Source organism: Colletotrichum gloeosporioides (genome assembly GCF_011800055.1).
Source record: "Colletotrichum gloeosporioides strain Lc1 chromosome Unknown consensus_92, whole genome shotgun sequence".
NCBI lineage: Eukaryota > Fungi > Ascomycota > Sordariomycetes > Glomerellales > Glomerellaceae > Colletotrichum > Colletotrichum gloeosporioides.
Window position 1 is genome coordinate 130,829 of NW_025544737.1, and position 15,999 is coordinate 146,827.

General features: G+C 52.5%; 2 protein-coding genes across 2 annotated transcripts; one reads left to right on the forward strand and one right to left on the reverse strand.

The window, feature by feature from the left end:
- Positions 1-262: 262 nt before the first annotated feature.
- Positions 263-5,963, forward strand: GCG54_00008960 (Ubiquitin-activating enzyme E1 1; the record flags this gene model as incomplete). Its single annotated transcript, XM_045408915.1, has 10 exons — positions 263-391; positions 419-795; positions 848-2,837; positions 2,891-3,609; positions 4,591-4,771; positions 4,841-4,928; positions 4,987-5,210; positions 5,265-5,533; positions 5,637-5,661; positions 5,712-5,963. 10 exons carry the CDS (start codon positions 263-265, stop codon positions 5,961-5,963), a joined length of 4,254 nt encoding a protein of 1,417 aa, XP_045257831.1.
- A 605-nt stretch (positions 5,964-6,568) lies between these two features.
- On the reverse strand, positions 6,569-12,050 carry GCG54_00008961 (Chitin synthase 8; the record flags this gene model as incomplete). Its single annotated transcript, XM_045408916.1, has 3 exons — positions 6,569-6,600; positions 6,656-11,910; positions 11,971-12,050. 3 exons carry the CDS (start codon positions 12,048-12,050, stop codon positions 6,569-6,571), a joined length of 5,367 nt encoding a protein of 1,788 aa, XP_045257832.1.
- Between the last annotated feature and the right edge of the window lie 3,949 nt (positions 12,051-15,999).

Genomic DNA, 15,999 nt, shown 5'->3' on the forward strand with positions numbered 1-15,999 from the left:
TTGCCTGGTGCACATTTTCCATTTCTACGCAGCGCACTTCCCTTTTCACGAACCCAATACCAACGGACCCCGCGGCCGAACGAGACGACACCTTCAAACACACACACGAGACCCTTCGCTTCGTCGTTTGGTGGGGTTGAGCTGATCGTCCCACCGCCGTGTTTCCCTCCACGTCATAGCAGCACCTCGAGAGAAACAGCTCGCCAAGCTGGGGAAGCGCAAACTTTCCAACGGCGGGACAACGAATTCCCAGAAAAGAGCCATGGCTGTACGTTTTACCCCCTCGACTACGGTTGTGGTCGAAGCAGGTGCTTCGCCAAAACGATGTTCTAACCCCGCAGCGCCGCTGCAGCTCGCGACATGGCCGGCCTCTTCACGTCGCGTCGTATCAGTCTGCTAACAACATCACCATGCATAGGACAAAAAGTTACCGGAGGTCGACCTGGTGACCCGTATGCAGGTTGACGACTCCATCGTAGGGCTGACCGAGATCGATGAATCCCTCTACAGTCGCCAGCTCTATGTTCTAGGCCACGAGGCCATGAAGCGCATGGGCGCCTCGAATATTCTGATTGCGGGTCTAAAGGGATTAGGTGTCGAGATTGCCAAGAACATTGCTCTTGCCGGAGTCAAGAGTCTCACACTCTACGATCCTGGTCTGGTCTCCCTCGCCGATTTGTCCTCACAATTCTTCCTTCACCCGGAAGATGTTGGAAAGCCCAGGGATGAGGTTACGGCCCCTCGAGTCGCCGAGTTGAACGCATACACACCGATCAAGGTCCACCAGTCGTCCAAGTAAGTTCGGAAAATGAAATACCGAAGAAGATCTAGCTGACCAACGACGTAGCTTGGGCGAGAACCTCTCCCAATTCGACAAGTACCAGGTTGTCGTCTTAACTAGCCTTCCTCTGAAACTGCAGACTCTTATTGGCGATTACTGCCACTCTAAAGGCATTTACGTCGTTGCCGCCGACACGTTCGGTCTATTTGGCTCCATATTCTGTGACTTTGGCGAGAACTTTACCGTCATCGACCAAACCGGCGAAAGCCCCTTGAGCGGAATTGTCGCCGGCATTGACGAGGAGGGACTCGTCTCTGCTCTTGACGAGACTCGTCATGGACTTGAGGATGGTGACTATGTCACATTTTCTGAGATTGAGGGTATGGAAGGCTTGAATGGAAGCGAGCCTCGCAAGATCACTGTCAAGGGCCCGTACACATTCTCGATCGGCGATGTTTCCGGTCTTGGTCAGTACAAGCGCGGAGGTCTCTACCAGCAGGTCAAGATGCCAAAGTCTATCAACTTCAAGAGCATCACCGCTGCGATCAAGGAGCCTGAATTTGTCATGTCTGACTTTGCCAAATTCGACCGTCCCCAGCAGTTGCATCTTGGTTTCCAGGCTCTCCACGCGTTTGCGGAGAGTCAGGGTCGCTTCCCTAACCCCTTGGACGATGGAGATGCCACGGTCATCCTCCGCTCCGCAGAGGAGTTCGCCAAGGCGGAAGGCCTCGAGGTCGAGTTCGACGAAAAGCTGATCAAGGAGCTGAGTTATCAAGCTCTCGGCGACCTCAACCCCATGGCAGCTCTGTTTGGTGGAATTACTGCGCAGGAGATCCTCAAGGCCGTTTCCGGCAAGTTCCAGCCCATCAAGCAGTGGATGTACTTCGACTCGCTCGAGTCTCTCCCGACTAGTACCGCACGTACTGCGGAGCTCTGCAAGCCGTTGGGCACTCGGTACGACGGACAGATTGTGGTTTTCGGTCGCGAGTACCAAGAGAAGATCGCCAACTTACGCCAGTTCCTAGTCGGTGCGGGTGCCATCGGATGCGAGATGCTCAAGAACTGGGCTATGATTGGCCTGGGTACCGGCCCCAAGGGCAAGATCACAGTGACCGACATGGATTCCATCGAGAAGAGCAACCTCAACCGTCAGTTCCTATTCCGTGCCAAGGATGTCGGCAATATGAAGAGCGATTGTGCAGCAGCAGCCGTTCAGGCCATGAACCCTGACCTTAACGGCCACATCGTCTGCCTGAAGGATCGCGTAAGTCCCGAGACTGAGGAGACCTTCAACGAACAGTTCTGGAACGACCTCGATGGTGTCACAAATGCACTTGACAACGTGGAGGCGAGAACATACGTTGACAGACGTTGCGTGTTCTTCCGCAAGCCTCTCCTTGAAAGCGGCACCCTCGGAACCAAGGGTAATACTCAGGTTGTGCTCCCACATCTCACTGAGTCCTACTCCTCCTCTCAAGACCCTCCCGAGAAGGAATTCCCCATGTGCACCGTGAAAAGCTTCCCCAACAAGATCGAACACACCATTGCCTGGGCCAAGGACCATATGTTCGAGAACCTCTTCATCACGTCTCCTTCGACTGTCAATCTCTATCTGACGCAGCCCAATTACATCGAGGCCACGTTGAAACAAGGCGGTAGCGCTAAGTTGACTCTGGAGACGCTCCGCGACTACCTGACTACCGACCGCCCGCGTACATTCGAAGACTGTATCGCATGGGCACGGATTCTGTTCGAGAAGGAGTTCAACAACAAGATCCAGCAACTTCTGCACAACTTTCCTAAGGACTCGACAACCTCCAGTGGCACTCCCTTCTGGTCTGGTCCCAAGCGGGCCCCTGATCCGCTCAAGTTCGATGCCAAGAACCCTACTCACTTTGCTTTTGTTGTTGCTGCTGCCAATCTGCATGCATTCAACTACAACATCAAATCCCCTGGCACTGACAAGGACATTTACCTGCGCGAGCTTGAAAATGTGATTGTGCCTGACTTCTCGCCTGCGGAAGGCGTAAAGATCCAGGCCAATGATAACGACCCTGTGAGTACCTCAAACGAAAGACTCGTCTGTTAGTCATTTCTAATACTTGATAGGACCCGAACGCCGAGGGCGGAGAGGGCAGCTCTTTCGACGACAACAATGAGTTACAGAAGATCATTGCCAGCCTGCCATCTCCTAATGATCTGGCCGGCTTCCAACTCCAACCTGTAGACTTTGAGAAGGACGACGACTCCAACCATCACATCGACTTCATCACGGCTTGCAGCAACCTGCGTGCTGCCAACTACAAGATTGAGCAGGCTGACCGTCACAAGACGAAGTTCATTGCTGGGAAGATCATTCCTGCTATTGCGACAACCACGGCTCTCGTCACAGGTCTGGTCATCTTAGAGCTGTACAAGGTCATCGATGGCAAGCAAGATCTAGAGCAGTACAAGAACGGCTTCATCAACTTGGCATTGCCATTCTTCGGGTTCAGCGAGCCGATTGCAAGCCCCAAGGTGGAGTTCAAGGGCCCGAACGGTATCGTCAAGCTAGACAAGATCTGGGATCGCTTTGAAGTGGCAGATATCACGCTGAAGGAGCTTCTCGAGCACTTCGAGAAGCAAGGTCTCAGCATCTCTATGCTCAGTTCAGGCGTCAGCTTGCTGTATGCCAGCTTCTTCCCCCCTGCCAAGTTGAAGGACCGTCAGAACCTGAAACTGAGCCAGCTGGTGGAAACTGTTTCCAAGAAGCCTATTCCCTCTCATCAGAAGGAGGTCATCTTTGAGATGGTGGCAGAAGATGTTGACGGCGAGGATGTTGAGGTTCCGTACATCAAGATGAAGATGGCCTAAGGGTCTAGATTGGAGGGCTCGATACGTCTTGACTGAGGTATGTCGTCAGGGAGGAGGCTTAGATGAACAGACAGATCAGGATGTCGAGCATTCAAGATAGGATTCAGAAGAAGAAAAGGCTGTATCACAGGGTCAAGTAGGCAGCTAGGAACAACAACTTAGATCGCATCTTGACATTCATGGAATGCTCTCATGGCGAGAAAACCGGTGCCACGATAACCCGGTGCTAGGATAACCGATCCGCATCAAGGGACGACGAGACGCCCAAATACGTACCCGAATGAATAAGCCCAAGCCTGTACGAGTAAGGTGCAGTGGCCATTTGTAAGCGCTCTGCTTCAGTAGCGTGGAGGGTGGAACAGTATCTGTTGGGTCCTGATTACGTCACCATTAGCAATGCTTAGAGCTGTTGCGCAACTGTTATCTCGCGGACGTTTGTAGAGGGACGTTGCGGATGGCGACTCTAGGCATGAAAGGGGAGGAGACCGTAGATGACATGGGTTATGTACGCCTTTGTAATAATCACCAAAGATACTTTACGCCCAAGTTGAGTGGCTCGCATGGGCTAGTCGTCCTCGCTTCGTCAATGCGAACAAACGTACCACCACGCAACTGCATCAACCCTTTCTAGACCATACCGTATAAAATCATCTTTCCGCCCCCGCACCCTCGAGGCGGGTCCTTGCTGCCGGCCAACATCATCATCATCGCCCATGAACGTGAGGATTCTGAATCATCTCTCCCACTGCTGCAAACAAAGCCTATGCCACCGTCATCAGGTTCGGTCTTTGACGTCAGCCGTGCTATCGCCTCGACACATCTCGCCTTCAGATTCGTCAACCTTCGTCCAGCATAAAGACGCTTTTCGCAGCCAACAGCTCAGAATGGTATGTAAAGCCGCGACTGTAACACGGTGACCAGAGCCCAGCGGGCAGGAAATTCTATATCAGGCACAGGACTGACACGGAAACGCCGCAGGCCAGCAAGATCACCGAGTGGGTCAAGTCCGGTGACATGTCCGGCGAGTTCAAGCGTCAGCAAAGCTCGTTCCGTGACTCGATCTCCCGGGAGCAAGGCGTCAAGTTTCCAGCTGAGAAGGGCCGCTATCATCTCTATGTCAGCTATGCTTGTCCTTGGGTAAGTTTTACCAGCACTCCAGGGCCCTGTTTTCTGGTGGCTGCGCGACAAGTAGCTCACATCCCGCAGGCCTGCCGTACCTTGATCACCCGCCAGCTCAAGGGTCTAGAGGACATCATCAGTTACTCCGTTGTTCACTGGCACCTAGGAGAGAAAGGTAGATTTGGTCAATCGCACAAAAATTCAGTGTGTTAGCTGGGCTGATTGCGCAACAGGGTGGCGCTTCGTCACCAACGGCGAGCAAGAGAGCGTCCCCGGTGACAATGTCGTCCCAGACCCCATCCAGGGCCACGAGAATTTCACACACCTCCGCGACGTTTACTTCGAGTCAGAGCCCAATTATGAGGGCCGCTTCACTGTCCCGGTGCTGTATGACAAGAAGCTCAAGACCATCGTTAGCAACGAAAGCAGCGAAATCATCCGCATGTTCTACACCGAGGTGACTTAATTTTGGAAGCCAGAAGAGATTTGGCGTAGCTGACCTTGGCCATAGTTTGACGACCTCGTGGACGAAAAGTACCGTCGAGTCAGCCTCTACCCTGAGACTCTCCGCACCCAGATTGACGAGACAAATGAGTGGACGTACGACAAGATCAACAACGGCGTCTACAAGTCTGGTTTCGCCACGACGCAGGAGGCTTATGAACGCAACGTCGTCGCTCTTTTCGAGGCTCTCGACAAAGCCGAGGCGCACCTCAAGTCGACATATAGCAAGGGCCCATTTTACTTCGGAAAGTCAGTTACTGAAGCGGATATCAGACTGTGAGTCTCAGGCGGTCCCGTTCTTCTTTTCTTTCTGTTCCTACTATTTTCCCTTCTTCAGTTGGGCATCAAGGCCAAGCTAACTCTATATTTCCCCGCGCAGCTTTGTCACCATTATTCGATTCGATGTGAGTTCAGCTGCATCTTCTTGACCACGAAGTTACTAACAGCTGCACAGCCCGTCTACGTGCAACATTTCAAGACGAACATACGCGATATCCGTTCTGGATACCCTTTCATCCACAAGTGGATGCGTAATCTCTACTGGAATGTCCAAGCCTTCCGCGACACGACCCAGTTCGAGCATATCAAGTGGCACTACACCAAGAGCCACACTCAAATCAACCCTTTCTCCATCACTCCAGTCGGTCCTTTGCCTGATGTTCTCCCTTTTGACGAGGAGGTTCCGGCAATCAGCACAAAGCGGTGAGGACCCATCGCGAAAGCATGCACGGCCAGAAAGAAAGATAGGAAACACCTGTCCTGCTTGATGCTCAATGCTGCTGGATATTTTCTCGGTGGAATGTTTTGTCTATGTATGCTACATTTGTCGTCAGGTTATGGGGTCATCTTGATTCTGCATGTATCGCACGCACAGTCTAGTTGATGACCACGTCAAGTAATAACGTAACATTGCTTATCCGGTGTGGGAAAAGACTACTTACTATTGTATGTAATACCGACAGTATCCACAAGTTGCCGGATGATTGACATTTTGATAGCCGCATGGGGATGTATTTTGTGCAAGAACAAGTGTTGTCTAAATTATGAAACTTAAGGCATTGGCTCCTTACCCCCTCTATCCGAGGTCCTGAATCGGCAACTCATCTGACAACTTCATCCAGTATTATGCTAGATTCCTCTGTGTATATAACAATGCGCAATACAATAAACACTTTCCCGATGCATGCAGTTCCTCCCAGTTGATAATAAATAGCAAATGTCCGTAAGCGTGAGAGGTGTTCTCTTTTTTGGTGTCCCCGTAGCCAAATGTGATGCATTAAATTAGTTATAAATCACCAACGACGCTGCGTTTTACAGCTGGCCTGATAAGAGCGCCTCCGTAGCTGCAGAGGACGTTAGTAGGAGAGAGATGTAAAGGGTGGCCAGAGAAGGACTAACCGCTATTGATGTACTGTCGTTTGGCATCCAGAGGAACGCCAAAGCGACGCTCCAGCTCCTGTTTGATACCCTTCTTCGTCACCGTCATCAGATCGGCCGTCCTTAGAATCTCGCGGATCTCGGCCAACAACGCGTCATCGCTGGGCAGGCCGACCATATCTTCGGGGGAGAAGAATTGCGAACCGCCGAATTGGCTGTTGCGGTTACCGCCCATCTCGGACGCTGCAAGGGACATGCGAGACATGTTACGCTGATCGTAACCCATCGGGGGCCTTGGAGGCGCATAGCCGGCGGCAATGGAGCCAGGACGGCTGTGGTAACCGTACTCAGAAACAGGAACCTGTCCCTTAGTGGCGTAGCTATAGCCAGAGGCCTCGGAGCGAGCATCCTCGCGGACGGTCTGCGCATCCCAGAGCTCGGCTTGATATTCTTCCCACTTCTTCTTGGGAATGACAGAGGGGTCGAATTTGCCCTCGTCGGAAATAACGATGTTCTTTCCCTTTTCACCAGCGATGACACGAGTGTTACCCCAATTGAAGTCATCCATATGCCAGAAGGAGTAGAGAGGCAGGGCGAAACTGAAGACGGGAATGGCAAGAATATACAGAATCATCCAACCGATCATCTCCCACTTGCGGCGGACAATAAAGATGATAGCTTGCAAACCGTAAATTGCTCCAAGCATGATGAAGGCCGTGACTGGCACCACGGTAGGGTTTTGGACAACCATCACGATAAGATAAATGATGTAAGCGACGACGACAGGCTGGACAACAGTACTCAGCAAGTCGACGAACACAATGAAACGCATGGAGAAACAGCAGAATCCACACAGCTGAGCCATGGGAATGAGTTCCATCAGGTTGTGCACCGTCGAGTTGATCCACCGACGTCTCTGGGAGAGAAACACAGCCCAAGAGTCAGGGGCGATAGTCCAAGCATGAGCCCGGTTGGTGTACTTGGTCTTGTACTTGTTGTGGTACTTGAGCAGCAACGTTGTGAGGTAACGGTCCTCACCCAGATGGAGTAGGTTCTTCATGTGCAACGTATCGACACGAATGGTAGAGTAATCTTGGACGATTTCGCGACTGACGAACAGAGGCTTGCCGGTCTCGGCAGCGCGGATGCGGTACATCGAGAAACAACCAGGCAAGCAAGTGACGCTGCCGAACAGACTTTCGAAAGCCTTTGTGAGGTTGTGAGAGATCCAGTATTCGTAAACTTGAATCATGGTGATGAAGGATGCCTTGGCGTTGGTTAGTGCCGTCTCACCACAGACGGCAATAAGACGAGTGTCGTTAAGGAAGGCAGAAACCATCCGTGTGGCCGAGTCGGGAGCGACGACTGTGTCAGCATCGATTTGGAACATGAATTCGTAGAAGGTTGGGTTGACGCCAATAATGTTGCGAATCTGGTGATACATCTCAAGTTCCAAGGGGCTCATCTCCAAGTTGTAATGAACGCGATTGAGGAAGCGCATGAGAATCATTTGAGAATCTCGCTTGCCACGGTTTCCTGGACGGGAAACCTCTGACGGCTTGCCAACCTTGACGATGACCAAGAAAGGAACGATGTGGCCTTGGACCTCGTACAGACCGGAGAAGACCTTGCCCATGTTGTGCTGCTTTTGACCTTCGCCAAGAGATTCGAAACTGAGTGGCTCGGGGTCGACCGTCTCAGAGACGCCGAGAATGTCAAGTACGATGCGAGGCGTCGGCTTGTCATTACCCTGCCCGATAATCATACCGTCACATACAACAATGAGAAGCTTGCGCTTATCATCGTAATGCATTCTGGCACAAGAGTCAATGGCACGGCGAAGAGACTCCTCGTCTTCCGTGTAAGCTGGAATCTGGCACATGACAAACTTGTCGAGATTCTCGGGCATATTCTTGCCACCGAACTGGAGGGCCGCCAAGAACTTGAAGCCGAGAATAGCGCACAAAATGATGGAGATCGCGAGAACAAGATACTCGGCGAACTTGCAACGGGCCGAGTTACGGGTGTCGACGTCGCCGATGTAGAAGAGGTTGTTGAGGCAGGTCTTCATGCGCTTCTTCATGGCAGCATCGATGTTGAGGTTATCCCATAGCTTTGTGATATCCGATCCGGCCTTTTGCTGGAAGAGCGTCGCAACAGTGTTGTCCATGAACTTGGTCTGGCCCGTGTCCTCGGGAACCGACTCGCCGGCCGGGGCTTGCATCCTCAAACCGCCGCTGATATATTGCGTCAAATCGTACACACGACTGTCCAGGATAGCAACAATTTGCTGCTTGTTGGCCAGAGTCTTGACGTACTCAGGAGAGTAGCCCACATTGCCCTTCTTGTAGTTGGCCTTAAGGAAGGTCATCTGTTCGTAGTACCAATCCGGGCGGCTGTCGTTGGTCCAAGAACGGAAATCATGGAACTTGAAGTTCTGGTCAACGGTGGCGAGCGTAGGGGAGCCAGTGGTGTTGGTGTTCTTGTAATCCAGTGACACGTGTTCGTCGACGGAACCGTCCTTGCCCTGGCACAAGGCGCTGACTTGAATAGGGAAGAGGGAGCTGATGTCCTGGCCGGCATAGTTCTTCAACTGTTTGACAGTAACATACGGCGGGTAGTGACGAGGAGCAAAAGAACCAAGATCAAAGACGACGCCGCGAATCGAAACGTAGGCAGAATTGTCGTCCTGTCCGTCGTTGGACGACAGTTCTTCAGCGCTGTACACGTGTTGCGTAGGACAGATGAGCTTGGGGAAGACCACAATGAAAAAAGCAGCAAATAGGCAGAAAAGCCAGATCAACATATTAATGGCCAGCTTCTCTCTCCAAGCAACACGAATATCTTTGCGGGGCATTTTGCCCATCTTGCGGATGAGAATGTCGGGAACAAACCAGGTCATGAGATAGACGGTGAAGACCCAGCGCTTGCGACTGGCACTGTCCTTGAATTCTTCGACTTCTTCGAGACTCTTCTCATTCCCACGTTCGGCCATCTGCTCACGGGTGTCCAGGTTCTTGAACATGTCACCGCCTCCGAAGGCAGAAACGCCAGCTTCGGAGCGAGCGTCGGAGCCGTCCTGGCCCCCAAAGTATCCGCTCTTGCCCTTCTCGCCGTATCCCATGGGCGTGTTGCCGGCAGAGAGCAGACGCTCCTTGGAGGCAGCAAAAGGGGTGTCCTGAGGTGTGTGACCGTCACCGTTGTCGGATGGTAGAGCGTATCTTCCAGAAGCAGAAGCATTTTCGGACAACTGCGCAATCTCCATCCAGCATCTCTCGCTGAGGAAGACACCGGTGGATCCAATTCTAACCTCGTTGCTCGGCCAATGCCTATCTTCAACGACAAGCTCAACACGTTCCCTCTCGGAACCAACGAGAATGGTGTCGGAATCGGCCAAGCCCAAGAATTCGCCGAATGGGAGGAAGAGACTGAAATCAGCCGAACGCAGACGCTGGCTGATCTCAGCGATTCCAAACGTTTGCACCTGGGTGCGAACACACTTGCTGTCGAATTGGTTGGCGATGCGCCTGTCGTTGGGCTTCAAGCAGAATACAAAGTAGGAGTTGGTGCTGGGATCAGCCACTGCCTTGGTAACGTTCTCCAAGGATGCAAGAAATTGACCAGATGCTCCCTGCTCCGACGCCTGAAGCTTGGAGCCCCCGGCTTGGGAGTTGCCATCGCTCAACCTGTCCAGTTCTTCTTGAGCTTCCTCTTGCTGCTGCTGTTGATATCGTTGAATGCGAGCCTGGTTGCGAGCGGTCCTAGTTGTCTTTCGTGACATAACACTGGGTGCTCTTGTTGGCTTGGAGCTGATGGTAGCCTGCATCACAGTTGACCTCTCCTTTGGGTGAGTAACTGTGCGTAGGGCTTCTTGACCAAACAAACGAGCAACAAACTCGCTCTTGGTAGAATTGATCATGTTGAGCAAATCGCCAGAAATCACCTCGCCGTTCTCCTCAATGATGCCCTTCACAGGGTAATCAACTTCACCTGCAAAGTGTTTGACGGTAAAAAGAGCTGCCGTATTCTCGGTGAGGAAGTTGCTGCCTGGGAGTCTCGCAGTTGTGGAGCCAGGGGTGATGGCGGGATTCTTGCCCTCGAAACGCTTGCGCAGACTCTCGAGGAACTGGTGATCGGTGCGGTTCCTCCGGGTCTGGTCATCCAGAATGCTGAGCAAGCCGTTCCCAGGCTTGAGTAGGCCCCTGACGGCGTCGGAGTTATCGAAATAGCTGGTAGCTGCAACGCTTACCTCCTCATTCTCAAGCATGTCTGCCTTGCGATCGAAGAAGTTTTGTAGCGTCAGGTTGTAGAGAGCTTCGCAGGCAGCGTTGTTGAGAAGTTGGTCAAGAGCTGAATGAGTTGCCGCCTGTTGGGCGAAACCGGGGAAGTCAATGATAGACACAGTGTTCGCGACGCTCTCTTCAGGGGCGCAGATTCTTTGGTTGATAGACTCGACAATGTACGCAACCAAGAGGGAGTAGAGGGTACGCGCCAGCTCGTTGGCGTGGGACCGGGCACCGGTCGGATCCAGCATGACAGTGACACGCTCCTTGTGAATCATCTTCGTCTTGTAGGACAGGGTCGTCTGCAAGTCTTGGGTGCCGACACCCAAGAAGGCAGCAACGATGCTGAGGACGTCCTTATTTTTGACAGCCGTCACGGTCTGGCCTCCCTCGTGGGAGAAACCACCGCTGTCGTCACCGGTGATCTGGGTGTTGGACGTCGTTTCAAACTCAAGCTGACCAATGTGCAGGATGCCGGCCAAGATCTGGCAAATCTCGGCGATTTCGCTTCTGGGAAACTCCAACTTCTTCAGCGCATTCTTGAAGACCTGGAAGCCCTCAGCATCGTTAATGCCGACCTTGAGCTGAGTGGGGTGACCAAGATATTTCCACCTCTTTTGAACAGTACCAGCCGGGGTCTCGAAGCCAAGATGGGCCTTCTCCGCGGCGCTGGTACCCGCCAGAAGGTAATACAAGATGTGGAAGTTGCGTTCCCCAGTCGGGATGTCTGTGATACGACTCCTCTCAAGTCTGTGGTCCAGAAGCTTGGCACCGATAAGTACCGGATTGGTTGTTGTGGCCGTGTCATACTGAAGTTCGTAGAAAAGACCCGCCTTGGAGGCTGTTGGGGTCGTCGCAGTTTTGGTTGTGGTCAGGGTATCGAAAACGTAGGCAGCGAGAGATACTTTCGTAGAGAGAGGAGTTGAAGACTTGCCCAGGAACGCGGTCAAGAGGTGGGATCGAAGGGTAGACTTTCCTGAGCCAGATTCACCCCTATTTGGATAGTCAGTACGAAACAGCCAAAAAGATCAAGATGGAGCTACAAATGCGTACAGAAAGACGACGGCCTGGTTCTCTGATCTGTGACCCAATCTGACCCACGCCCGGTCTGCAATATCCTCAGCGCCAGCCATGGCACTCCCTTCCTTACCTCCATCAGGACCTTTGGCGGATGAGGTGTAGGTATTGAGGGAAATGAGGGCGTGGGATGACAGTCGAGCAGTCGGCAGCGAGACGTGAAAACGACTGGCCAAATGGGCAGTCAATTGCGTGTCTGACTGTGAATGTGCGGGCAACGAGGGGAGAGAAGGTTGATTATGGGCGCCACCGCCGTTTCCACCAAGCGGTGGTAAGTTCATTGCCATGCTGGGCACGATGGCACCGGCGACAACCTGGTGTGTACGAACTCCGCGAACGCGTTTGTCGATCGGTCAATCGCAGAATAGAGGAGCTGGAGGGGCTGTAGGTATTCCAAGGCGTGCAAGGAGCCGATGTGGAAGTCGAACAAGGAACAAGAGAATCCTGAGGGTGAGATCGAAGTCAAATTAGGCGTGATGGTTGATTGGCAAACGGGGAGAAGTCGAAAACTCAAAACGAAGGAGACGTGCTACAACAACAGCACTTGGTGTGCAAGAAACGAGCGTGCAGGGAGAGTTGAAGAAAGGGAAGAGCGGACGAGTCCAGCAAGGCTGAGTTGAGTTGACCGAGTGAGAGAAGCTCGAGGCACGAAACGAACGAAGCGGTTCCTCTCTGTATCTCTCTCTTTCAGGGCAATCAATCGTGCGTGCTCTTCTTCGCGCGCGATGAATCCCACTTTTCCCTCCAAATGCTAAGGGAGGCAGCAGCAGAGGCAGAGAGGTAGGATGGTGCAACGGGGGGCGGGTAACAGTAACGAGCGAGTATGGCAACTGGGAAAGGGGATTGTTTTCTTCGGGGCGCAAGTATTCTCAGCAGTTCCATACGGCGGACGAGATAGACCTAGAACGCAGTTCTTTCCCATACGAACCGTGTGCCACAAGCACCACACACACACACACACACACATTGGATACGGAGTGGAGACCGGGAACAATTCACGACACCTCCGTCAGCATCAGGGCATTGCCTGCCTTGCCTGCCTATTGTCGCCTCAATCCAGGCTCGGGGACGACGAAATGACAAGTCCGTACCCCTGCTTATTTTTCTTCTCAACTATTCTCCCATTCCTGATCTCGGTTTGCAGTGGATCAAGTACTGCGCACTGTGCTTCCAACGCTGACCATGCTGACCTCGTTCCAGACGTCCATTTCCACTCTTCATTCTGATTTGTCCGTAGCGTAGAGAGTGTTACCCATGCAGTGTTCGCCAGTGTTCTCTCAGTGTCTACATAGATATCCCCTGTGACTTCCTCTTCGTCCAGCGATTCGATGCGGGGTTCCCTAAGCCTGTTGCCGTCAAGCTACGATGCTGATGGATAGGAGTGTCCTCCCGCCAGCAAATTGGTATCCGTATACCTACGTGCACTCGGACATCGCTAGCGTGGGTTCTATTCCTGTCCATTCGTACCGAGGGTATCACTGCGCCTCGCGTCGTCTTAATTCCCAACTAAACCAGTAAACATCAAAGACATGATAAGGTAATACTATCGCAGGGCGCTTGTCGCATACAAGTCATGTCGCTGTATAGGATAAAATGGCTCCAATGGAGTCGGGACCAAGAGGGCCGCTGGCGGTCCGAAGGTAATCAACGCTCCCCGACTGGAGATGAGATTGATCGAGTGAGGCCTGAAGTTCTCCCGCGGGCCCCCTTCCCCCTGGGCTCTATAGGTGTGCCTTGGGGGTCTATGAGGTGAGACCCGACAACACCGAGTGGTATTGAGATCAGGGGTATTCTCACTGTGCAAACCGCCGGAGGGTTATTTTCTTTCTTTCTTTCTTTCTTTCTTTCTCTTTTTCCTTTTTTATTATTATTTTTATTTTTACTAATTTCATCATTTCGCCGTTGCAATCAGAGTGCCTCTACGGCCCGCGCATGTTGAGCATGGAGAATAGGTAGGCGCGTCTTGTCCCACGACATGCATTTCCGCTGCTCTTGTTTCCCTTGGGGGCCGTCACCAGGACACAAAAGGCACAAGACAGCATTGCATACGCCAGTATCGGTAGCACCGAGGCTGTTTGAAGTTGGCTTCATAGGCACATGGGCGACAGCCAGCCTGATTGAATCAAAACGTTGGAGGGCCGCAACGATGGACGGAGGTTCAACCATGCCCTACCTAAACTTTGTGCACCTATTAGAAGACGGGTTGCTGCGTGGCGTCCCAACTCCCAACAACGGCGTTTTCGCGCATGTCTCCGTATCAGGGCCGCGGAATTCGCCGATGATGGCGAGGAGGATGACGATGATGGCGGTTCAAGGGATAATAGCAAACTGAATGTTTCCTGGTCCGAGAGGACAGCGGCGAGGAATGTGTCTACACTGACATCTTGCAGCATCTGGAATGCAGTGTGTAATTGCACGATGTCCCTGTAGCAACATGCGAGAGTGATGTTGACGGGAATGTATTGTTCGGAGCGTGCTTGAGAGGTGGTGTTCGTCTCACAAACGGCCATCGGACGAGCATCGGAATGACGATAAGCATAACGAGAGGGCGGTGTTCCAAGCTTGAATGTGAAGGAAGCATAATGCATGGTTGATGTCTGATGAGTTGCAGGCAGTTTGGATGGCAGGCGGTTCGAGCCGCGAGGTCGTTGCTGTTCCCTGGGTGATCCGGGCCCTGCCACGGTGGGAGGAGACGTGGAGAACCCGGGCTTGATTGCCTCGAATTATCATCGTCTCAATTAGAAAAGAAATGTGGTGCGGACTCTGCTGCGTAGGTACCTAGGTACCTGCCTACCTGGGGAAGTTTCTCAGAACACAGTGCGCAGGGAGTCCCTTTCCTCCCCGTCAGGGCGTCCAGCACATTCGGCAGGATGATACGTACCTTACCCGCGGGTTAGTTGGGGGATTTCATTGCTAGCGGATGGAAAGGACAGGGAAGCAGCCAAGGATTGCAAGGCAGCCCAGGTGCGGGCCAAAGACTGAACGGGACGCCGGGCAGGGTAGGCTGAAAAGAAGGGGGAAAAAAAAAGGGAACCTGTAAAATGATGATGTAGGGTAAACAAGAGACAGAGAGAAGGAGCAAGAGACGGGGCAAGTACTGGGGGTGCAGTGGGCGCTTGAAGAAAATTGGGAAAAAAAGGGGGCCGTGGGGTTCCATCTACGTTACTGGGTCTGGAAAGAGCCGGTGTTGAATGGGCCCATCGGCCGCTAACCCGCTGGTTAGTCCAAAAAAAGCACTGAGCTGCATCAAGTCTCGTCCATCTATCCGTACCTATCTTACCTACCTTACAGTACAACGCGAGGGAATGACCGACCTTAAGGTAAGGTAACGTAGGTAAGGTACCTCAGCCTACCTCACATTACACCCTCTGCGATTACAAAACCAAGGCAACTAGAGGTTTGGTGTTATTCGCATACATCAGGTTCAGACCACTTAGGTAGGTGAAAAAGGAAGAGGACATGGAAAAAAAACCAAAAAAAAACCCGTCAGGCCAATACTCGGTGTACAGCCTCATCGCGTTCCAGCCCGATTGCTCACCAACCAACCATCTCCTCAGCCAAGCCAACTCCGGCCATGCATCCATCCTATGCCATCAGTTATGAGCACCAGTCGGCGGGAAAAAGAGGGACGCCCCATGCACCGAGAGGGGGTCGGAAAAAACAACAGCTACTACTGCTACTACCACTACTTCTTCTACTACAATAACAACAACACACTTGTTGATTCAGTGATATCGTATAATGCTACCAAAACCAGGGAAGAAGCTGGCTGTTGTCTCTTCAGCTGGGAGACATTCAGCCACCAGCCGTGGCCGACCCAGCCAGCCCAGCCACCCAACTAGTATAAACCAACCACCATCTCGCATCCACGATGGTGGCAATTACATACGCAGTACCGCGTACATACAGAGCTTGTTGATGCATCCTTAGCATCCAACCCAAAGGTACGGAGACACGTATGAGCTTCCTTCTTCCTGCCCGAACCATGAGATCAGCTGAACTATT